Genomic DNA, 26,287 nt, shown 5'->3' with positions numbered 1-26,287 from the left:
TAAATCTTTTCCACATTTTTTTCTTTTATATATCTCAAGTTGATAGTTTAACTCAAGCCTCTGTTACTAATTCTAGACCGTCACTTTAGAGCTAGCGGTGATAGAACACTGAGGTGCTTTATTTAAGCTATACTGTATTATGTAAAGTATTATGAGAGAGAGAGAGAGAGAGAGAGAGAGAGAGAGAGAGAGATAAACTAAGCAAGTGTATTACGTGCATCTGACATAGCATTTATTTTTCAGGTCAATCTTATATTTACAATAAAATTCAGTTTGAATGTCCATGGAGGAAACCACTATTCTTGTCTTGGTATCCTTTTAAGAGTTAAAGGGACAGCGCTAGTCAATGCATTTGTCAGTTGAATCTTATAAGGTGTTGTTTAAAGTAAAAATAATGTTCTTATTTACAACCTTATTTGAGTCTCTTTCAATATAAAGTCTTTGCTACAGACTCAGTCATAACGACAGTCTTTGCTGCCATCTAATGTCGTAATATTGTAACTTTCAGTGTAACTTTTTAAACCAAAATCACTAACAGACCCTTTCTCAATACCAAATACAACATATTATTTATATAATATAAAATATTATTTATTGAACAATCAATTATGTTCATTTAAATATTAAAGTAAAAGAAGATAGTACTCTATATGGCTTCAAACAGTTCAATCAAAGGTAAAAAAGCAGCACTCTAGTTAGTACAGGATTTAAGTTAAGTAAAAATATAAAGTTATGAAACTTAACTTTGCCCTTAGCCAAATAGATTTGCTCTGAAACAAGTAATAGATCAGTAAGACTGAAGATTGCCCATTTCACACAAAATGAATTATATCCATTGTTTAACCACTATCTACATAAGAGCCAGTGGCAAATTCCAAAAGGACTGGTCGAGATATAGCTGTTCTCGGTTGGTACATAAGCACTGAACGGCTGCTGATGGCCTGGAGCTCACATCTCCAAAAATATATATTTTTAATATATTTATATAAATAGGCTCTGTTTATATATAAATAAAATTTTTCAGGTCTGAACAACTACATTTTTGCCTAAAAACTACATTCTGTGGCTCATAGTGCTGGGCAATATGACAATATTATCGTATATCGATGATGTCTTGCAAGTATTGCAATGTCGATAAAACAAGTCAGTTACAGACAATAATCACCAATACCGAGGTAAAAATCCAAAAAGTTCCGTAGTTACCATTCACATATTTATTCACATGCAATAGCACAAATTAAATATTTTGTAGCCTATAGTAGTTAATTAATAGGGTTAGGAATAAAAAAATCTATTCTGGAATCACACTTACTTAAGGCCAGGAATCGAACAGGCTTAGGCAAAATAACATTTTGATTTCCTTATTAACAATGTATTTTTATTTTTAAAACATTCAAGCACGAGGTGAAGCAGACAACACTTCTGTAGGCCCCGCGCGTTGTTTTCTGAGCTTAGCACACATCCAGAGCATGCACAGAAAGCAGCCTCATAGGTTTTGTGGACAAATGCACAGAAAATTGTCAAATATTCCTGTAAAAGGCTAAATTAAATTAGAGTGGATATCCTAAATGTCTTTGATTTAGTAAAAATAACAAAATTTGTTTTCCAGATGTTTTGGTTTACACACGCAAACAACAGAAAAAGAGGATTCATATCATGCACCTGCAGCGCAAAATAAACTCTCATAGCCTAAATAAAAGAAATAAACAAAATATATTCACTTAAACAATTAACATATTAACAAAATGAAAGAAAAAAAAAAAACTGAAGCCATATGCTGTAATTGATTTATATTTTTTGATTTATATTTCTCCACACAAACACGTTCAAAGGAAACTAAGACGGAAGAAAGTGGTACCTGTTTTCTTTATTTTACAAAAACAAAATGTTTTGTTTTTATTGTGAGTTTTCACAGATATAATTAAACTCTTTACAGTTTATGTATGACCAAAAATGAGTATTTTAAGTTTCACTGGTGTAAGGACGCAGTTCAAGTGATCACGCCGGTGCCTCGCGCGCACACGTCAATAGCACTGCTTGACATCGCAGCCTTGTTCATTATCAAAATAAATGAAAAATAAAATAAAATTCACAAACAACATTTGTAATTACTTATTTTTCCAAATAAATAATGATTTTTTTTTATTTATTTCGTTCATTATAAGAGGCCTGTAAGGATGCATCAGGGCTCTCAAACATGAGAAAAAATAACCTTTCTTTTTTTGGTCATGCAGAACAAATCAAATTGTTTTTAATCGCTTTTAAACAAATAACAAATGCATTATAGCTTAACTACAAGTTTAAAAAAAAACAGCGATACACGTTCAAATTAAATAAATAAAATGTGTCATCATGAAATGTGTCCGATGTTTCTCTTTCAAAAATGAAAGCAAAACATCGGACCTTGAGAAAAAATAGGCAAGACACATTTGACATGAACATGCATCATTCTTACAATCACAACCAGAATGTCCACCTTCACAATGAACTGCGTTAAACTCTGATCAATTCAACAGCTTTCTGCACGAAATTCATTTCAAACACTTGATAAGAGCAGTGTGGAAATGATTAACGACACTAACATAACAACAAAGCTAGTGTTTTTTAAAGCACAAACTAAGAAAAGAAAAACAAACCTTTAACCTTTTAATTAAATTGAGTTTATGCTACTGATTTGCAGGCTATTGTCAGATAAAGTGTAACCAAACTGATGTGTGTTTAAAGTGCGTGTCGGCTATGTTGTCTCCGATGGGGGCGGGGCGGACAGGGCGGGGCTCGGGTAGACGATATTATCAGATAACGTGATATCTTTTTAAGGCGATTATTGATAAAATAATTTTTATATATCGCCTAGCCCTAGTGACACAATAATAGTAATTGTAAAATTATAGTGGGTTTGCTCCACCACCATTGACGCTTGCTATGATAATGCTGCCAGTATAGATCGGACAGAACACTACAAATTGTGGTTCTGTAGTTCTGTAAAGGTTGAAAATCCCTCATCTAGACCACTATGAAATGTGATTGAGAGTAGGGAAGCGCAAGCTTAAAAGTTTCAGATCTGAGCTTGTTAGCACACAGGTTGCTGGTTTGCTGGCCCACTAGGGACCTCGGAATTGTTGATGTTATGTCGATCACTATTTTGCCCTTGAGCATGGCACTTAACCATGGTTGTTTCACTGGGACTGTCTCCTCAATTAGTGTACTGTAAATCACTTTGCATGAAACTGTCCGCTAAATGACACCAATAACTAATGAGAATCAGGTTCGCAGTACCTTAAGGGGAGTGATAGCTACAATTACCTAAGGAAACTTGGCTTCATGGTTTATTAATGTCATAACCTGTGCAGAGTTGATCTAATTGGCCTGTTGTCAGGCTCGGGGCTCGGAGGGTTCAGCACTAAGCAGACAGGTCGATCCGTGACCCAGGGCATGCTCTAGGATGTTTACCTTCGCTCCTGTGATTCCTGACAGAAGACGCCACCAGGTGATTGGAGCTTCTGCTGTGAGATCATGACTTGGCTGCTTAATGTGAAAGTTTCTTTGTTTGATGTTGCCGCTGCAAGCCATATTCATGTGTAAAGATTTGTTTGGATAATGCAGGTTTCAAAGAGCAGGCTTGATCCTGAGTGAGCATCGCCCTTATCCAACACTTTTATCTTTTGTTGTCTGAGATTTTTAGTGTTATTTATTTTTTATTAAGGGGAGTTAACACTCAGCACTCAAGGAAATGCTCATTATATATGAAGTAGCCCAGACAAGATTGTTCTGTAGTGGTAAACGAAAACTTAAAAAATAACAAATCTTTTCTGAAATCCCAAATATGTTGTGTGGGGTTGATATTTTGCCTCTGATTTGCTGAAGATTCAGCTATTGAGTGGAAATGAAGCAAAAAGCCAATTTTTGCTTCCCTCAAGTCACAAAAAGCAGTCACCATGGTGATAAAGGGAGAACTATAAAGGAAGGACAGAATAGTAAAAAGGGAGAACAAGGAATGGGCGGAGAGTCTTTCACTGGAAGCAGCTGTATCTCTTGTATGTGATGATTAAGACCTCCGTCTCCTGTGGAGGGGACAGTCAGGGCAGCAGCCCACAGGCCCAATGCACTATGGATAGGGTAAGGAGGGCTGTTCCTGTGGTGTAATGACCTGCTGCTGTGGACCATGTCTGTCTCCCACTGGCAATGTTTGTGTCTTGGCTACAAGAATCAACAATTGCTCGTTAGAAAATGAAAATATACAGTTGCGCTCAAAATTATTCATACCCTTGGTAAATAAGACCAAAGAAGGCTGTGAAAATAAATCTACAAAAATCCAACCTTTCAATGGAGAATAATACTTTTAAATGGGGGGAAAATCTTGGGAAAAGGAGGTTGCAAAACGTATTGAATAAAAGGGTATGATTAATTGTGAGCAGTATGTATTAGAGAAAAACATTTCTCTCATAATGAGATTTTCCCCCATTCAAAATTATTATTCTCCAATGAAAGGCTGGATTTTTGTAGATTTTTTAAAAAGATCAAAAGTATTAATGATGCAGATTTATTTTCACAGCCTTCTTTGGTCATATTTACCAAGGGTATGAATAATTTTGAGCACTACTGTACAGGTGCCCGTCATATAATTAGAGTATCATCAAAAACCTGATTTATTTCACTAATTCCATTCAAAAAGTGAAACTTGCATATTATATTCTAGGGTTGTGATCGTCCATCGTGATGGCTGACCAACATCACGATGGAGAGACACCATCGTGATGCCACGCCCCCGCCCCGCTCCGCCCCTTTTATTCCCCTCACGTGCAACCTATTGGAAAGCCCGGATGAGTCATTAGTTGGGAAATAAAATAACCCTTTCGCACGTAAGTTTAAAATGTTCTGGCTGACCCCCCAGCGTGAGTTTATTTAGAACGTATCACTTTATTGTTTCCATGGTGAAGCGTCATTGCTTGTCATGTCACACACTGCAGCGCTGTATGACTGATGATCTGCTTTTATTTCAGTTTTCCTTTTTTATTCAACTATTCACTAATTTGTTAACTATAACATGAAATATCTGATATTCCGATTGTCAAATATGTGAAAGTGGATGTGTTTTGCTGTTTAAACAACTTTATAATGATTGCATTAGCTGAGCTATACATGTTATGGGCGTCGCCATGTTAGTTTGTGCCGCAGGTTCTGTTGGATTCACAACATCTTATATGTATTTAAACATCCGAAACCTAAAATAAACATTATGTGGTTGAAAACACTGCATTTTTTGTGATATATGAAAAGTGCTGCGCGCGTCCATCTCTGGTTTAGAGATGGACGCGCACATTTGAATTTGGCAATTGATCACGTTATGCACTGCACTGAACGTTCTAATCACACCGGTGTGATCGTACATGTCAAAGGGATAAATAAAGTAAAATAATGAATAATATAATAACGAAAAATTAAAATACACCCCCCCACCCCCGACGATATCATCGTCCATCACGATGTTTTAGGGTGCTTTCACACTTGGTTCGATTGCCTGGACTGAACCCGAGTTCGATTGCTCCCCCCTCCCCCTGCGCCCACTGGACTGTGTTCACATTATATTATTTGGGTCCGAACCGCGGTTCGTTTGCGTCATCAAACCAGCAGCTGTTTACTATGTTGCTTCGTAACGATGGCACAGGAGAAGGCGGCAAAATGCATAATGTTGCTCTCCTCACTTTTATATTTTTGTTTTTGAACCGTTGGTTTTGTTCACAACGGCTCTTGCGTCTATCTGCCGTGAATGTAGAATGCTGAAGGCGAGCAGCAATGAGAAAAGCTACGCTACAGCTCTCTGTTGGCAGCATGTCCGTCACGCTCGTCGGGAAAGTGAGTGAAACAAACACACAAACACACATTTTTATCAAATTATACGGCATTAATAGCGGTTCACTTCCACAATTTGGGACGTTTGCATTCATATCAGAAGCGAACCGTACCGGAGTTCACTTGAACCGCACCCCAGACCACCCTTTTTAAGTGGACTCGGGTACGGTTCGCGGGTGCACACCCGAGTTCAGAAGACTGTGTTCACATCATCCAAACGTACCGAACTCTGACGTCAATCGAACCCGGGTGCGCACCAAAAGTGCTAATGTGAAAGCACCCTTACTGTAAACATCGTCAACTACCAATTTAGGGCACATCGCCCAACCCTATTATATTCATTCATTACATACAGACTGATATATTTTAAATTTTTATTTCTTTTAATTTTGATGATTATAACTGACAACTAAGGAAAATCCCAAATTCAGTATCTCAGAAAATTTGAATATTACTTAAGACCAATACAAAGACAGGATTTTTAGAAATCTTGGCCAACTTAAAAGTATGAACATGAAAAGTATGAGCATGTACAGCACTCAATACTTAGTTGGGGCTCCTTTTGCCTGAATTACTGCAGCAATGCGGCGTGGCATAGAGTTGATCAGTCTGTGGCACTGCTCAGGTGTTATGAGAGCCCAGGTTGCTCTAATAGTGGCCTTCAGCTCTTCTGCATTGTTGGGTCTGGCAAAACGCATCTTCCTCTTAACAATACCCCATAGATTTTCTATGGGGTTAAGGTCAGGCGAATTTGCTGGCCAATTAAGAACAGGGATACCATGGTCCTTAAACCAGGTACTGGTAGCTTTGGCACTGTGTACAGGTGCCACGTCCTGTTGGAAAATTAAATCTTCATCTCAATAAAGTTGGTCAGCAGCAAGAAGCATGAAGTGCTCTAAAACTTCCTGGTATACGGCTGCGTTGACGTTGGACCTCAGAAAACACAGTGGACCAACACCAGCAGATGACATGGCACCCCAAACCACTGACTGTGGAAACTTTACACTGGACCTCAAGCAACGTGGATTGTGTGCCTCTCCTCTCTTCCTCCAGACTCTGGGACCCTGATTTCCAAAGGAAATGCAAAATTTACTTTCATCAGAGAACATAACTTAGGACCACTCAGCAGCAGTCCAGTCCTTTTTGTCTTTAGCCCAGGCGAGACGCTTCTGACGCTGTCTGTTGTTCAAGAGTGGCTTGACACAAGGAATGCGACAGCTGAAACCCATGTCTTGCATACATCTGTGTGTAGTGGTTCTTGAAGCACTGACCCCAGCTGCAGTCCACTCTTTGTGAATCTCCCCCACATTTTTGAATGGGTTTTGTTTCACAGTCCTCTCCAGGGTGCGGTTATCCCTATTGCTTGTACACTTTTTTTCTACCACATCTTTTCCTTCCCTTCGCTTCTCTATTAATGTGCTTGGACACAGAGCTCTGTGAACAGCCAGCCTCTTTTGCACTGACCTTTTGTGTCTTGCCCTCCTTGTGCAAGGTGTCAATGGTCATCTTTTGGACAACTGTCAAGTCAGCAGTCTTCCCCATGATTGTGTAGCCTACTAGACTGAGAGACCATTTAAAGATCTTTGCAGGTGTTTTGAGTTAATTAGCTGATTAGAGTGTGGCACCAGGTGTCTTCAATATTGAACCTTTTCACAATATTCTAATTTTCAGAGATCCTGAATTTGGGATTTTCCTTAGTTGTCAGTTATAATCATCAAAATTAAAAGAAATAAACATTTGAAATATATCAGTCTGTGTGTAATGAATGAATATACTATACAAGTTTGACTTTTTGAATGGAATTAGTGAAATAAATCAACTTTTTGATGATATTCTAATTATATGACCAGCACCTGTATATGTAGAGGACAGAGTGTACAAGAGATTAAGCACGAAAAACTGAATTATTTACACAAAGAGACTTCTGACAGATGTGTGTAATGGTAGCTGAATGCACAGATCACTTGGTTGTCTGGTCAGCGTGAGTTCTCTGAAGTTGGTCAAAGTCAGCATGCTGCATGTCTCGGTCGAAAGACAACCAAAAATTTTGCTCTGCCCTTCCTCAATATTTGACTAGCCTGAATTACTCTCACCCACTCTGTGTATGTCCTGATGCTTGTACGTTCAAAGCAGCCAGCACTTTCCCTTCAGGTCTTAAATATATTTTGATCCCCCCTGTGTGGAGAAAAACTCTGAGTAGTATGAACTAAACAATTGTGAATAGTATGAATGTATAGGTAATTGCGATAAGTATCCTTTATGGCTAAATGGCAGTACAGAAAAGCACAATGACTAAGGTTGCTTTCACACCCGGGATCGATTGATGTCAGAATTTTGTTCGTTTGGATTATGTGAACGCTGTTTTCCGAACTCTGGTGCTCACTCGCGAACCGTACCTGAGTCTGTGTAAAAAGGGTGGTATGGTGTACGGGTGCAGTTTGCTTGCTGATATGAACGCAGTTGTACTATATTGCGAAAGCCAACAGCTATTAATGATGCATGATTCGATAAATCTGTGTTTGTGTGTTCTCTCCCTCACTTTCCTGACAAGCGTGACCAACGCACCGCAAGCAGAGAAAATATCTCAGCCTTCAGCACAAATGGACTCCCGCATTCTTTAAAGGGGTCATGAACTGCATTGTTTTATTGTTTCATAATGTTTCCTGGTGTGCACTTATAATGTTAGAATGCTCTTTACATCAAAATATTGTCATAATGTTGAAATAAAAGGCATATTCCCTACCCTGATTTTAGCCCTATTATTTGAAAGCTCTGTTTTAAGGGGTGTGTCTGCTGTGAGACTTCATTGTAAACACCCACTGCTGTGATTGGCTAACATATGAAATAGCAATGTATTACTCTCTCGAAAACGCAGTACATTTTTACTATTATAGCTCTTAACGTTAACTAATTGTGAAAAGTGATGATTATAGCATTGCATTTAGATCTATGGCATTAAATTTAGATCATGGCATGAAAGGTTGCAGTGATGAACATCCGATCACAGACATTTTGAGCGCATGAAAACAGTGATCTCGTCATTGCAACTGCATTTTCTGTACACTAATGAATGCTTTCATCATAACTAACACTGCAAACGCAATGTAACCTAAGAGATTCTTTGAATAAAACGTGAGTTTTGGTTTGAGTCCAGAAGTCATTTTGATAAACTCGCACTGTTTGATTGACAGCTCCAGCAATTATAAAGGGAGCGTTCTTTCATTTGCTTTCTATATATAATTTAACAGTTTAAATAACAGATTATTTTCATCCTAAGAGAATCAATGTGAAGTTGAACATTTAGTCATTGGTTTGTTATACTGACACATAGACAAAGAACTTCTGACTGTACATGAATCATTACATATCAGATTAGTCATTAGAATGAACAGTTACTTACATGTTGTCGCATTACTGTCGAGTCCATATCGTAAAAGTCTGTTTGCAAAGCCTGTGCTGAAATGCAATTGATTTAACAAAAAATTCACAGTGAAATGTACCGAATACAAATAAATAATGCTCAACTGAGACATACACAATGTTGAAAATAAATAACCATATTCCTAGCATTAGGATCCTTTGAAAGGTAATGGTATTTTTAGTTCTGTATCTCTCTTCTCTCCAAAACACTATAATTTCCAGGTTAATTTCCAACCTTTTATTCAAAAACAGAAATGACTGCAAATTCACAGTGCAAAAAATCCTCAGAACGTGCAAAAACAGGTTGCTCTTTTAACATCCCTGAGCTGTTAAAGTAATAAAAAACAAAAAAACAAATGGACTAACACAAATAACATACACATGTATGCTTTATATCTGCCAGATATAGTTTTTTTTTTTTTTTAAATAAAGTGCACAAAAAGATGTATATTTTTGTTTAGCTTAAGATGACCAAGTGCTATAAAAAACTTTAAAATTAAATTTTAAGTACAACAAACAAAATATATATTTGTCAACAATAACCGATATGGACAAAGCACAGAATAAATACATGACAACAGATCAGTGTTAATTTTGACAGCAAATTTTGATTTAGTTTTAGTCATAGTCTTTTGGATTTTCACTTTCGCGATCAAAGTGTATGCCACTGATAAGCATTGTAAATGCAGTATTACAGTACATACCAATTAAACGCGCAGGTCTCCTCTCGTGCGTCCTCCTCACTGGACGAGTTGTTTCGTTTCGCTTTCAGATATCTATTTTATAGATGCCATCAATGCTTTTATCTTTCTAGATGTAATTACCAAAATCAAAACAGTCCATAAACCTTAAATCCTCACGAAAACTTCAGTCAAGCTCGCGCGTCAACCTGAGAGATCAGCCTCCTTACCTTGACAAGTGGTCAAATTCTCGGTTTCTGAATGGACGGTTTTGCTTGATTGACAAACGCTAACGTTCGGGCATGATTTATATACCATCGACCTGTCCTAAAACGTTAGCACGCTTTGATCGATTGTTTGGAGATCGCGTGTTTCTCGTTTGAGAGCGCATTTCCTGTTCACATCAGCGACAAAACAGTTGATTATTTATGAACGAAAGATCACAGAAACGTGAAAATGGTCTCGTTTGAAAGAAAATATCCAAAGCCAAGAGATGATATAGTGTGACTGATTGAAGCAGCCCGTATCAAAAGTGCGGGGGTCGATTTCTGTCTTTTCAAAACTGCGGGGGTCCTGACTCCCCCGTCCCCCGTGCCAACGGCGCGCCTGTTCAGAACAACGTTACGGGTCTCTCCGATGGTCTTTCCTCTACCTCCGCTCTGCTATTTATTTATTTATTTTTACTCCGCTCTGCTTCGCGCCCAACCGCGCTTTTATATACTCAAACATCTCTGCGTCTCATTGAGAGGCGTTATAGTCGCGCGACACAATGAATCGATAATGAAATTCGTTGCCAACTCTTTTAATAATCGAATTTTATCGATTTTATCGATTCGTTGTTGCAGCCCTACTCGCGAGATCTCGTGACACAAGATCTTGTCACACACCTACTGTACTTGATGTAAAATTAATGACTATTTATCCTGCAATTGCAGTATTGTTGTTTTTTTCTCCAACTACTTAACTATTAGTGATTTGCATTACTAACCTAAACAAACCTTTTAAAGCAGTCTATAATAATAATCTATTTTGAAGCTAGTATTTGTATATCTCTTGTTTTTGAATGCATATCTGATGTGTGTGTGTGACGCTGCATGGTTTTTACTAGTTTGTGTTCTTTAGTGTTCCTATAAGCCTTAATGCATGTGAAATGTCCCAAAGGGTTTCTTTGTGATTGACCTTGATTTTGAAATATCAGTATTGTATTGACCTTAAATTAATCTAACCGTGCAGACCTACTGGTGACATATATTCGAGTATATTGAGTATTCACTACCAGTGTATCACCCAGCCATTGTGTGCAAGATTACTTGAAAAATGTAGAAATATGTGGAAGCATTCAAAATCATCCATCTTCAGGGAGAAGAAATCAGAGAGATAAATCACACATAATCATTTTTCACATTAACACACGTCATCAAGAGCCTAAAAAAAACGACGACAAAAATAGAATAAAACAAAATATCAGTGTCTCTGTTAGATCTATGTGTCACATGATGTTAAACGACATTGTTAAACGACATTGATAGGTATGGAGGTTTACAGATGTTTGCTCTTGTTTTTCTTCCTGTGGTTTTTGATGATGATGATGTTGTTCTTCTTCTCCTTCTCCTCCTCCTCCTCCTACTCCTCTTCCTTTTACTTCTCCTCCTCCTCCTTCTCCATCTCATTCTCCTCTTCCTCCTCCTCCTTGTTTTCCTTTTCCCCACCACATTGTTCAATACACAAAACATTAGAATACGAATGTTCACTAATGTTCATTTTGTAATGTGCAATATTTATTTGCATTTGATTTTTTTGTCTTTTTTTATTGTGTAGTACAAGTTTTGCCAACTAATTTCTAGTAATTGCAGTTTTGTTATGTCAGTAATTGAACAGGCAGAAGTCTTTGTGGATTTTTTTGTTTGTCAATTCTAGGAGCTCTTGATCTCAAATTTGGCAAGCGACAGACACTTTTTGGCATGTTTATTGGCTGGCTTCTCCAAAAATAAAAGCCTTTCAGACTAATAAAAGAAGTTTTAATTAAGATGATCAATAATCAATAGTCTGAAAATGAGGTTTAGTATTATTTGTATGTCACAAATATATTTTCTTATCAAAACTTAAGAATTAAGAAGACATTTGTTGTTCATTCATTGTAATTTTTATATAGGACATATTCTCAAACAGCACAAGTTGAGCCTTTAAATTTGTAAAAACCATAATGTAATCTTCTTTTAAGGCAAGTTTACTCTGCAGCAGTTTGGCAGCAGTTTCCAATCATGCTAGTAGAGCTCCAGTCTACTTAAATAGGGAAAAACTGAAATCTACAAAACAGTTTGGCAATGTTTGTGACCATCTAATTGTATTTTCTCTCCTTTGTTCTCTGACAGGGTAGTTTGAGGAGCAGCAGTCAAATCTCTCCTCAGGAGTTTCTGAATGAGCTGAAAGGTGGCGCCACCGACGAGAGACTGTTTGCTTGTCTGGACTCCCTCAGAGTGTCACTCACAAGCAACCCAGTCAGGTACTCACCTAAAGGAGTTTTGTAGCATTTAAATGTATATATACTGATTAAGTTTCCTTGCATCAAAGATTTCTTCTTTGTCTCTGACATGTAATTTAGCAGGATATTTTAGCTGCTGTTTCTTCTGTGGAAACCTGCACAGGTTGCACAAACAATTTTCCAAGCGAAATGCATCTGCAAATGCTTTCTTACATCGCAAACTTGACACGCCAGCTTGATATTGCAGCCTGCTGAATACTCAAACACACACTGAACTATCCAACCTGGCCACCTACCACATCTGACCTCCGACATTTGCCCGACGGTGTGTAACTCAGCAGAGTGCTCTGTGATATCACATTTATTAATATGTATTACCTATTGCCACGTCGCCCTAGGTTTTCCCTCCTACCTCTTAATTGTTTGATGCCTTTTGCGACGAGCTCTCCTGCTGTTTGCCTGCATTTGTACTGCAAACTTGACAGAGGGGCCTCTCCAGGAGGGTGAAGATGATAAACAATTTGTGAATAGTTTTTTGAATACGCTTTACTTTTTTGTGACCATTAAAACTGCTCTATTTTAACAGCATAGTTTTAAATGCAGTTCACACTGGGAGACACAATGCTGCAGGCTATAGTTAGAAGTCTACAGGAGAAAAAGTTTGACAGGGGAGGAAATGCATATTTTATTTTCATGGTGTTGTGACTGTTGATGTCATTCTGTTGTCCTTGGATATCCTTTTTATTTTGTTTTGTGGCTTTTATAGTTTTCAAAGACTGAGCTTTTTTTAAATAGATCTTTCAAAAAAAGAATACAAATACTAGCAAATAAGTGAAATTTTTTTTTTTTTTTTTTTTTTTTTTTTTTTTTTTTAAAGCTATGGAATGCTTGGGGCACCAAAATCATTTGCTTTGTATTCTGAGCACAGACTCATAACAAGACATTGTCTAATTCATCTAAGAGCATGACCCTAGAAGCACCATAAGTGCGTTGCTTTAGGACATTCATTTTTGTCCCGTGTCCTTTTCATCTGAAACATTTTCCTAATTCCGATCACAAAAAATCCAATAGATAAGTGGGATAGAGAGCCCGGTGTGTGCGTGCAGATAAAGTTATTACAGGCAGTTAAAGTTAATTTGACAGACCGCACTAAGCAGTGTGTCCAATTTCAAAGACTATGGATGCAAAAATAAACCTCATCTGTGATGATGAAGGAGAAGAGAGAGGGAAAGACGAGAGCACGTTCGAGCAGGAGAGTCAGTGTTAAACTGTTTTCATCAGCGCTGCATTCTTTATTGGCATAATTCATGAAATGTCATGATTTCTATTAGCACCCCGAACATCGTTCTGGCACATGCAGCTGTTTGTTATGGCCATGAACGTCGCTGGTGGAATGATCCACAATCGGAGAGCAATGGCCGACCTTGCGTAGAGAGTCTAGCCCGAACATTTCTCACACCTGGCACCTTATCATTTGTTCTTGCACAAGGTTAAAACTTCTCCAAACAATTCAATCTTTTTTTAATTTGTATTTTTGGCATTGTCTGGCTAGAGTATGACACAAAGCTGTTTTATTCAGCTATGTTGATGAAAGCCTGCAGTGTTTTATTCTTATAGGTCACAGTTGTTGGGATGAATAAAACCAAGATAAGTGTGAGGAAGGAAAGACTTTAGTAAATGTTGATTCATTGTTAAAAAGGTTCATTGAGTGCAAATGCTCAACAATGTGGAAATGCACAACATTTAGACACTCTGGTTTTTTGTTCATTAAGACTAGATTTAGGTTGGGAGGACCTTGATGAGTATTTCACAGTAGGGAGGGAATGTAGAGAGTAATTCTTCTAAAAGACATGACTGATCCATGTAGCCTAATTACTGTGATCTTCTATCTTCCCTGCTTTTCAATGAGAAGCAAGAGAGAGAAGGCCATGACAATTCCCTAATAAAAACAGACATATGGTATTTTATTGTAAGAGAGTACAATTTAGGAGAGTACAATTTTTTTCCTCTCAGCGATTCCCTGTTGGAACGTCTGGATATTGATATTCACATGCAGTCAAGGCTGATATTGGACCACATTGGAAGTTATTTTGCCATGTATGCCACCTTCTTCTTTTCTTTTCTTTTAGAGGCTGAGAAAACACCCTCATTCTAAGATAAATTGATGCTTCTTACTGTTAATTTTGACCAAGGTATGCACAGTAGATTAGCGACCATATTGGCATTGACTTGTTGGCATTGGTATGCCTGGAGATATCAAGCTTTTCCCCCAACATTTCTTTTTTTATACCAGAATTATCACTAGATTGGAGCATTGGTTGCAACACAGTTTAAAATACTTCACAATAAAATTACAATAAAGCATCAAATTACAATAAAATTCAATTAGCTAATGCATTATGTATCGGCTATTTTTTTTTCCACACAAAAGATAAATCTAGGCTAATGTTAATTTATAAATATACTGTTTATTGTTAATTCATGTTTGCTCATAATACAATCATGTTTTTATATATATATATATACATATATATATATATATATATATATATATATATATATATATATATATATATATATATATATATATATGTGTATATGTATATGTATATATATATATATATATATATATATATATATATATATATATATATATATATATATATGTGTATGTATATGTATATGTATATATATATATATGTATATGTATATGTATATATATATATATGTATATGTATATATGTATATGTATATGTATATGTATGTGTATATATATGTATGTGTATATATATGTATGTGTATATGTGTGTATATGTATATATGTATATATGTGTGTATATGTATATATGTGTGTGTGTGTATATATATTAGTGATCAACCGATATATCTGTTTACCGATATTTTTCCCGATATTTAAGCATTTTTTCCATAATCGGGTATCGGTTTTGTAATATCGGATTCGCCGATTTTATGGCGCCATCTTGTGGCCGTTTTGAGATTTCCGCCATTGCAGCCCGGGCGTCTGAGGAGATCAGTCAACAACTCAGTGCACAGGTAAAGTATATGTTCTACTTGGTTTGCTTTAATTAATCAACTTTATTTAACATAACAGATATGCACAAATGAGATCTGAGACATAAATTCCTGATATAGTTAATTTATGCAGCTTGTTTCTAAACAATTGAGACGAACTCATTGAGTCACGTAGTGTAATTCGTCATGTCCTGCCCCAATAAAAACAGACATGAATGAGTGCATGTTGAAAATAAAAGCGCTGAATTTAATTCTCTATCTGTTGTATTTGCTCACCATTAGTCTAGAAGAAAAAGTTCGTTCATATTGCTTAGCAACTGACGGATGATCAGGAGGCTTAAGCACGGCCACTGAATGAAACTTTTGACAAGATTATCTTGTTTAAACACCCTAGATTATATTATCATTTACTACATAACATTTTTTTCGCTAATACACATATAAATGTAGCCTACCGCTTTGTGGAAATTAATTATTTATTATCTACATGCGCGATCGCGGTTGATTAAGTTATAGTCAAACAGCACTTTGTCAATTGGCATTTCATGATTTAACGTTAGATTAAATTTAGATCATAAAATGCCAACTGACAAGTGCTGTTTAACTTTATATAGTCTCGGAAAAAAAAAGTTCGTTCATATTGCTCAGCACCTGAATGGGTTGATGATCAGGAAGCCTTAAGCACGGCCACTGCATGAAATTTTTGACAAGATTATCTCGTTTAAACACCCTAGATTTATATAATCAATTGATTTACTACATAACCATTATTTAGTTAATTGCACTTTAATTTTTTGGACTCAGACCCCTCTATTTATTTGTGTATAAATATAAAGTTTTTTTTTTTGTATGCAAGGAGGGAGTGATTGTTATAAATAAAATGGTTTGTTCAGCTCATTTGTGTTGTAATAATTGTCAAAAACAGAAGTATAACAGTAAATAAATATCGGTTCTGCATATCGGTTATCGGGTACATAAACATGCAAATAATCGGTATCGGTTATAAAAAATCAATATCGGTCGATCACTAATATATATGTGTGTATGTATATATATGTGTGTATGTGTATATATATATGTATATATATATGTATATATATATGTATATATAATATGTATATATATATATATATATATATATATATATATATATATATATATATATATATATATATATATAATATGTATATGTGTGTGTGTGTGTATGTATGTGTATGTGTATGTGTATATATGTATATGTGTATATATATACATATATATAATATAATATTGTATATATGTATATATATATTATATATATAGTATACATCTAAAAATGTGGAAAATATAGTAGTGCATGTAGACATTTTCAGTTAACATAGATTAATAGAGGCTGTAAAAGTTTTGTGCATTTAAGTTGCGGTCACATTAGCAACTTTTTGGCAAAATTTCTTGGTCCTAAAAAGGTCCACTGTCCATTGCCAGTAGTTAAACCAAGCAGCTGTCAATGTGGCTAATTAACCTGACCAACTTGAACAATGCATGGGGGAACTGTTTCACCTGCAAAATTTTACTGAGCAACTGTAAATTTTACCGCACCTATAGTTCCTTTACGTAATTAACATATTATATGTATGTGTATACATCGCTCTGGAGGCCTGAGAGATGTAACCAACCAAAGACAAAACATTTTTTTTTTTAATATATACTTTATTTTAGATTCTATCAACTGCCTTACATTACAAACCAGAAAACTGGTCTCATGTGATCGAGGGAATGTTCAAGTCAAATTGAGCATTTAACTTGCGCCCCAAAAAGTGACAATTGTACCTGTCAATGTTTGAATCTGTCAGCTGAAGTACGAGGTCCTTCATGTCAAAAGAATTAGATGATGTACTCTTGGGAATCTGCTCAGACTTGAAGGATAACAAACATCATACATGGTATTTTTAATAAATAAATTCTACCATTGTTTTTCTTCAGAGTGCAGCATGATATCTAGGATTCTTTTTAGCGATAGATTAAACACATCAATCATACTGATTTAAACTGAATGCTGATGACATTTTGATAAATGCTCTTTGTTTTATGCATCATCCTGTTTGCTGTTTTACTTGTAGAGTTGAGATGGTCCTTTCCAGTTAGACAGTTCTAAGTTTAGTTTTAATTTCAGGTAGACATTCTGTTGTCACTAGGATGAAATGAACACCGTTTTGCAGCAGCTCTGTGTGTGTGTGTGTTTTCTGTATGTGTGCGGTTGGTAATGATGAGCTTGATGAGTTTTGTGATTGTGTGGGTGAGGCTGGCCATCCTTTGCTTGGCTGGTGTTTGATTTGTACTGTCATTCTCTCTCTCGCTCTCTCTCTATCTCTCTCTCTCTCCTCCTTTCCACGGAAGAGAGGGATGAGAGATGAGTGAGCGTGTGTATGGGGTGTGAACACCAAGGATATGTAGGGGGCGTAATTTATACCCATACTTCCTCTTCTGCTCAGGCGAGGCGTCTGATTGGGCGAGTGAGTGATGTTTCCATTACCTGCATGTGCCATTGTGAGTGACATTGATTTTCACTCCTCCTTTACTCCTTTTTTGTCAGTTCAGGAGTTCATCCTCCCATCACAGCAGAATGCTAAATGATTTTGAAAAGACACCTGTTCTGATTTAACAGGCCTCATTGCGCTCCACCGACTGTGACTGGTTAAGTATTGAATGGAATGACCCAAACAAGGACAGGGCATGGATGGATGGTAATATTTTCCATTCTTATGTTTACCCCCTTTATCCACTTATCATCTTGGCATACAGTACATGCTAGGGATCCTCCGATCAGGATTTTTGCAGTGCATTTTAGAAATCAGGAATGGTGAAAGAACATTGTGTTTTGGTATGTTTTTCATCTTCAAACCAAAACTAAGTCTTCAGTCGACAAAGTTTAAATCCCATCTGGCTTTCGCGTTTTCCATAATGTTTATGCATTGGGTCAGTAGGCAGAGTGTAGGCGGTATTTTATGGTTGTTTGAACCAGGGATTAAAAATGGAAAAAAAAAATCCAATCATTCCACTCCGAGCTGAATCGGTATTTTAACGTTTCTGTTACAGCGTTCCTTCTATATTATAAACGTTCTGAAACCTGTTTGATCAGAAAAAAATAACGTTTAATAACATTATTTTTATTTATTTATTTTTTGCATGTAGCCTAGCTACTACTACTAATAATACTAATAATAATAATACAGCATTTTATTTATTAAAAAACAAAGAGAGGCTATTTGGCATCTTAGCCAATAGGCCTACAATTATCTTTTATAACAAGATTCTGTCCAAATGTAAACCTATTAAACGAAAGTAAAAACAATGGTTTATAAATGAAAGTATTTTTTTCAAGATATTTTAATGTTTACTGCATGGTTAAAAATACCGAGACTATTCCTGAGAGGAAAAAAGATAAGTCGCATAGGCCTATACGTTGCATTTTATTATTACAATCAGAAATAATGATAATAAAGTTATCGGTACATAAAGTAAAATGTAAAAGTAGCCTAGCCTACATAGCATTGTTTATAATGTTTGTAAACATAAATTATGAACAAAACTGCCCTATATTATTTTACCTATCCACTTATGTACTCCACAATAAAACCTATAAAGTTAACAGTTGGACTATTCAGGCTATATAAACGTCAAGCCAAAATGAATAAAAAAATATTTTTTCTTTTTTAAGGCCATTCCAGCTTCTAATGCTATATTCAAGGCAAGAAACAGGTTTATTTATTGGAAATAAAACTAAAAAAGATGCAAAACAAATTAATTTAAAGTGAATCTGTGGCCTACCTTTCTCATTCGGCACAAATCCAACTGTTTTCATTTTCGAGACGAATGAATGCTAAACTATTATTATATGAGCTTTGTACTTCACTCACATCATCGACATCATCCTTCACATATAACAGCACAGTGAGGCGGTGGTCATGCGTGGTAAACGGCAGATTGTATTACAGAATTGAATTGAGCAGTGTAACGTCTTGTTTATTGTATTTTATTTTAATATTTAACAGGCTGCGATATCAAGTAAGCAATGCAATAATTAGTGTGCGCGCGCATGAGGCGCCAGCGAGACCACTGGATTTGTTTTCCTTCTATAAGACAGTAAACTGTACTCTGTAATTTATGGTCATACAGGTAAAGCAAGACATCATTCATACATTTACAAAAGACACTCAAATAACAAAAACAAGTAGAATGTCTGTTTCCTTTTCTAGATCTTTGGAGTGCTCCACAAATAACAACTTTCGTTTTGTTAATCTGTAGACCTAATTATTTAAGTGAAATATTTTGCGTAGCCTATAGGCCTAAATATTTCCTTTTATTTTATATGTGTTATGTAGGTAGGCCTAGCAGATGCGTGATGTGATGTTCAAAATTGTACTATCCTGCAATTTTCGCTGGTTTCAAAACGCACAACAAGCTGCATTACTTGACATTCATTCTTTTTTACTTAAATGTAGACCTAAAAGGCTACTTGACGGTTGGTGACATATATCATCGGAAAAACTAATGCCAGGGCATTGCCATTGTGACTTACCTAACCTATGATGACTTGACAGCTGCATGGGCTGAGCACGTCAGCGCAGGCATCTCACTGTAGAGCGTGAGCGCGGGCATTTCACTCATGTTGGATGTGTCAGCGTCACATTTGCATAGGCTGTGCTATTTTAATTCATAATTGGTTGACTGCCAAATCAAAATATTAAATGGAAGGATAAAATAACGTTATTAACCGGTTCAAATTAGCGTTTCGGTTCAGAATGAAAAAAAGTGGACCAGCTCAAATCATTTTAAATTCCATTTAAACCTGTATTTAGCATCGCCCACTTGTGATCAGATTGAGGAAAACCAATACCAATGTTTTGAAACGGCTATTGATATTGCATAAACACCAACACAATCCCGCCCACCACCACCCCCCCCCCCCTGCCCCCACCGCTCCCCCACACACACACACACACACACACACACACACACACACACACACACACACTCTCTCTCTCTCTCTCCCTCTCTCTCTGTCTCTCACCCCTCTTACTCTTTTTCTCCCCTTCTATTTATCCCAGTGTCAACTCTGGACAGATGTGCTCTTGTCCCGACATGTGTGGGGAGATGGAATATAAAGCATGTAATTTCCCTTGGGTCCAATAAAATGGGCTGCCAGTTCTCTCCAGGAACCGGGATGAGAAAAAAGTTTCTGTGCAAGTTATTTCAGAGAAAGAGAGAGCAAGACAGAGAGAGAGAGAGAGCGCTTCATCTGTCACTCCTTCCTCTGTTCCTTCTTTCCCCCTGCTATGCTTTCTGAAAGACCTGATAGTTTTTTCTCTTTATGATGGGTGAAAATGTGCAAGACACTTTGATGTAAGGGAATGAGAGGCGAGAGAAACAGACTTTAGAATAATGACAGACAAAAAAACAAAGGAAGTTGTCTACATGTATATTTTGAATATCGAGAAGTGCTTTTTATGTGCGAGGTAAAAATGCAATTAAAAAAATTGGAATACACATTTAACATTTTCAAATGACATGAGACCAGTGCCTACCTTTTTCCCAAAAATGTTTATTCATTTAAATACTTATATTATTTAAATATTTTTTTTGCAGATTGATTAAGAATCATTAAAGGGGTGGTTCTAGGCTTGATTGTGTTTTTGGAGCACAGTTTAACATGTCTTAATGTTTCGTTTTTTTGAAAATGCTGTATTTTTCATATATTTTATCTTTATTCTACACCTCTGTTTCCACTGTCATATGAACAGCTCGTTTGACTTCCTGGTTCTATGAAGCCACTCCCGTTGAAATACGCAATGTGGTTAGCTGGCCCAGTTTATTGTGATTTGCTGAAGTGTCCGGAAACGCCACACCCCTTACCATCTGTTGCTTCAGTGAAAATGTAAATAATGGCGTCTATATCACTGTGTCAAATTGAGCCGAATCAGACCCAGATGAAGAGGGTCAAGCTGCAATTTCGGCTTTTAAAGGATGTTTATGAAAGGTATTTAATTTTTTTTATTTGTATCCAAGATACAAATTTAGATATGCTGTCACTGCTGTTTATTAGCTTTCAATATAGGGTTTTATCCTGATTAAAGCTTTACTGTAGCCAAATACATGACTGAGTAGTCGCATTTTTGTAAAGGTATTGTTTAATTTATAGCATTGAACAATTGTTTGTCTATGAACATAGATGTTTGTTGGTGTTTGTAGAATTTAGGTAACTGGCTAGCAAAGCAAAAACAAGTTGCTCTTTGTATATATCCTTGATGAAACCAAAAATAGCAACAGAACTATACATTTAAAAGACATGTACAAACAATAAAACATATTTACAGTTTGAAGCCAATAAACAGCAGCTTCTGCTTTTAACCCTCAGGGGTCTGTAAGTAAAGATAGATATGATGTTTAGCTTTGATGTTTTTAAGTAGTAAACGTATTCACGTTCAATTGTAAGAGAGTATAGCCTAAAAAAAAGAACCCCTTCACACACACACGCATGCACCCTCATCTCTCTCACGCACCAGTCAGACCAATCGCGGCAATGCATCACATATGCTTAAACTTATGTAGCCACGCAACGAAAAATTTCAGCATGCATTCACTGTATACACAGGGACGTGATGTTGTGACGCGATTTTTCGAACGGATGCTTCACCTAAAATGCACTGCAATGCAAGTGATGCAAGCCAAATGCAGCGTTCTATTGAAAATGATTGTATGTAGGCTATTTCTGCCGTACCAAACTGCAATGAAGCAACTGGTCTGACTGGGGCGTCACTCTTCCTCACACACGGCATGTGTTTTTGTTCTCAGGTGGGTAATTTGCAGAAGGTGCAATCCTTTTTTTGTAATGTTGTATTAAGACGACAAAACTAAGGCCAAATGACCATTACTATTTAAGTTTGTATTCATAGTTTTACATGTTATACATGTTTTACAGTAAGTTGACTTAACTGTATTGTTATATAATTGTTGGCACTGGCACTTATAAACACTAAATGGGTAAAAAATTGCAATAAAAAGGCTTAGTTTTGGAGCCAAATGTTGGAGTTGGAACCAATACCTCAGTTTTTTTTTTTTTTAGAAATAAAAGCCAAATGCTTGATCATTTTACAGCCACATCATTTTCACTATGCATTATTTGTTTTGGTTGTAAAAAAAAAAAAAAAAAAAAAAAGATTAATCGATTAATCGATCGATTAAGTGCTAGATTAATCGATTATAGAAAGAATCGATAGCTGCAGCCCTACTAGAGGTTTTGCTTCAGAATGAAGTAAAAATTATCCTTCCTACTCCTTCATACAAAACAATAGATAGATTTAAATTTTCTAAGACACTTTTGGTCAACAAACACAGTATGCATGGAGGCGTGAATCCTCATGTATAATGGGTGATTCTCACCTGAGAAGACAGAAGAATTGAATAATAATGACCTGAAATGACTTGCATATTAATGAGGCCTTTCAGCCAGGTAGGCTGTGAAAAAACCCTCTGTGATCATGCTGATAACAGGATTAAAGTCCACTCAGGACAAAAAAAAAAAAAAACACGATTTTTGTGATCTCATGCATGCACGTATTATTGCATGATATGAAGAAAATTTTGTATAGGCCTATGTTAAATTACACTTCCAGTCAAAAGATTGAACACATTGCCATTATAATGTTTTTAAAAGAAGTCTCAAGTCTCTAACCAAATAATGGTTTTCTATTTTAATATACTTTAAAATATAATGTATTTCTGTGATGCAAGCGTCTGAACATTCCTACCTCTAGGGCATTTCATATAGGCTACTATATTTGTTATATTATAGAGCCTAAATGTTAATGTGCAGTTGACAAACTATACATCATTAAAAAGATCTAAGACTCAAGCTTCACATTTTGACTCTTAAAATCTTATATTGACCATCATTTCTTAATATGCTTAAAAACACACACATTTGGAGAAATATTGATGGATTCTCATATGTTTATATAAATTTTCTATACAGAGGAGTAATATTTATTATTCTATATTTATTGTCATCATTATGAGCGCTGGATGCTGTGTTTTTAATTCATACTTGAGCCGGAGGGCGCTCTGCCCCTTTTGTCCACAAATGCCTCAGTAAAAGAAGAGGCATATCATGTGACAATCAAGGAACTAACAGAGGCAAGAGATCGCTAAATATGGCTATTCAAAACACTTTTGAAGACAATAAATACACGATTGAGATGACGAATGCATGTATTGACTGAATTTGCGTCTGAATAGGGCTGGCTCCGTGGGCGAGGCCGCATTAGCGGATAATGAGCTGAATCACGGATTTCTAACATGGCTCTCTTTTCATACAGATTACATAAACACAGAAGGTTTGTTTTCGATTTGACTTACATGATTTAAAACCTGAAATCTTAACGTTTTTTTGTCGTTAGTATTCACTAAGTTACAGTTCATTTTCTGAGAACTATCAGATTGGACTTCGTTCAGAGGGAGATGAGAGATCACGCATCATGTTAGTTTTCTTTATTTTACAAAAAGCACAACATTTTGTTTTTACTCTGAGTGTACACAAATGAAAGAAGATATTCCACAGATTAAAATGGTGTATAACTCTTAATTGTATGTGCAACATTGATGGAGTATTTTGAGTCTCTTTCATACTGAGAAGAAAAAAACCACGGTGGTATCGCCGGCGATACCGTCAGACCTCAGAGTGTTAAAGTGGGTACTGCTTCTTTCAGTAATAGCCTTTGTGCAAATCCAGCATTGAACTTGAGTAGATGCTGGAAGCTGTCTTCCGCGCCACATCCAGTGTAGAAAATATCACATATTATAATGGGTTCTATTATCTTTTGACGCGTCGCTCGCAGCCGGTGTACACAACTCTTCCGCTTCCATTATACTGTGTCACATGTCCTTGCCCACTTTGTTGCTTGTTTCCAGGGGCATGTTTTACAGGTTTTATGATGTCACCAACCCGGGAAGAAGCTTGTTGTAGTCCAAACCGGTTGTTTTTGTAGGCATTAAACTGCCATAACTTTAAAAGACAATATCTCCGTTTGCATTGAACTTTCATTGCTGTAACTTTGCAGATACTGTTTATGCTCAAGCAGCAACATTACACACTAACTAAAGTTAAAAAAAAGTGAAATCGCATTGAACCACCCCTTTAAAGAAAGAATCTTTCTTTTATTGCATTTACATTTCCCCCTTCTCTAGTAGCTGGAAACTTTTAGATTTATAAATTAAAAGTAATAAAAGTAACATATCAGAAAATATGTACAGTAGAACTTTTTAAATTATGAGCATTTGAATTCTGTTGAATCTACAGTTGCAGATATACTTTGATGTTTCCTCAAAACATTGGTTTTGCTGGGTGACTAATGTCCCTTCAAACCATTTTAAGCCCATTATAATGTCAAGAACCCTTCCGATCCTTAATGTACATCCACAATATTTGGTAAGCAGTGTGCTAGATTGTCTCTTGCTGTCTTTTTCTTCCTTCTCTGCCATCCTCATTCTGTTGTTTTTTGTTTTGGGGGAAATGAAACTAAAAGATGTTGTTACTTATAGACACATAGTTTAACCAATACTTTTGAAGGCTACATGTTTTACTTCTTAAGGGGGTCATAGTTTAAATATTGATTGAAGTAGGACCAGTCCCTGAGGGTTAATTTCAACGGAATTTACAGGCTTCCCAAAGCCCTGGAAAACCAGGGGATTTCAAAAGTGTGATTTCCAGGACTGGAAAAGTCATATAAATTCTTAAAAGGTCATGGAAAAGTCACAGAAACTTCTGTAGTCAATATAAATTTTTCTAGCTACATTACCGTTCAAAAGTTTGATGTCTGTCTTTTTTTTTTTTTTTTTTTTTTTTTGAAATCGGTCTCATGCATCGATTACCAGTGCTGCAGTATTTTAATATATTTTAGAATGTCATTTATTCCTGTCATGGCAATATAATTTATACATAATTTAAATTGATTTTACACACTTGAAGCATTATCGTATTGCATATCGAATTTCAAATGATTTAACAAGTTATGGCATGTTGCATTTTTCTTCAATATTGTGCATCCCTAAAAAAATCATAAATTCATTGCTCAACCCTGAATTGAGTGAGGATCGTGACTGTAAGAACATTTGGCTCTGGGGAACAGCTGAATTGGAGCCAATCTGATCTGTGTGTTATTTCTAAACATGTTTGTTTATATCGACAGAACATATTTAACATATTAGAAAGGGGTGCGATCATTGTTGACATGCACCAGACGATCAGAATACTTGTTTTGAATTGCCATCAGATTTCTGCACTTTTGCCCTTCTGTCTCGTTAAAACCGGTTTGATTACAAAACTGTGGAGAGTAAAACTGAGTTACAGCGTAATACAACATGGCCTCATCACAAAGGCTTTTCTGCGTATGTGCTGCTGTCACTAACAATTTGTCTAATAGCCCATTATTGAGTGTCACTTGGTTGTGTGCAGATTGCCCTCCTTTATTTTCATTCCAATGCCTCCACATTCCAATGCATACAGCGTGTTCCAACTGGATGTAGAATGTACTGGTCAGAGCACTTGCTGAAGGCAGTGAGTTGGCTCAGTGACTGTCACTCTACACAGAGCTCGCAAGGCCTGTGGTTTCCTCCCAGAGACACACTGCCCATGCTCTTCCCTCTACCACTGGCCCATGGTTCAGTCAGTCATGCCCCATCAAACTGTCCTTCATATTAGAGACAGAGCAACACTGTGTAGGTAAAACTTTTACCTCTGTATCATCACTGAAGCCACTAGATCATAGAAGTTCTCTTATTCAGCAAT

At 36.4% G+C, this 26,287-nt stretch overlaps 1 protein-coding gene across 1 annotated transcript in view; it reads left to right on the top strand.

The window, feature by feature from the left end:
* Positions 1–26,287, top strand: part of diaph3 (diaphanous-related formin 3) — a 332,513-nt gene that overhangs the window by 78,454 nt on the left and 227,772 nt on the right. The window contains exon 5 of the mRNA XM_067387955.1: positions 12,323–12,453. Coding sequence (XP_067244056.1) covers positions 12,323–12,453 — 131 coding nt within the window. The remainder of the gene's footprint in view (positions 1–12,322; positions 12,454–26,287) is intronic.

The sequence above is a fragment of the Chanodichthys erythropterus genome, chromosome 6 (assembly GCF_024489055.1).
Source record: "Chanodichthys erythropterus isolate Z2021 chromosome 6, ASM2448905v1, whole genome shotgun sequence".
Taxonomy (NCBI): Eukaryota; Metazoa; Chordata; class Actinopteri; order Cypriniformes; family Xenocyprididae; genus Chanodichthys; species Chanodichthys erythropterus.
The sequence above is the reverse complement of the archived record's forward strand: the minus strand, read 5'-3'. Positions and strand labels throughout refer to the sequence as shown.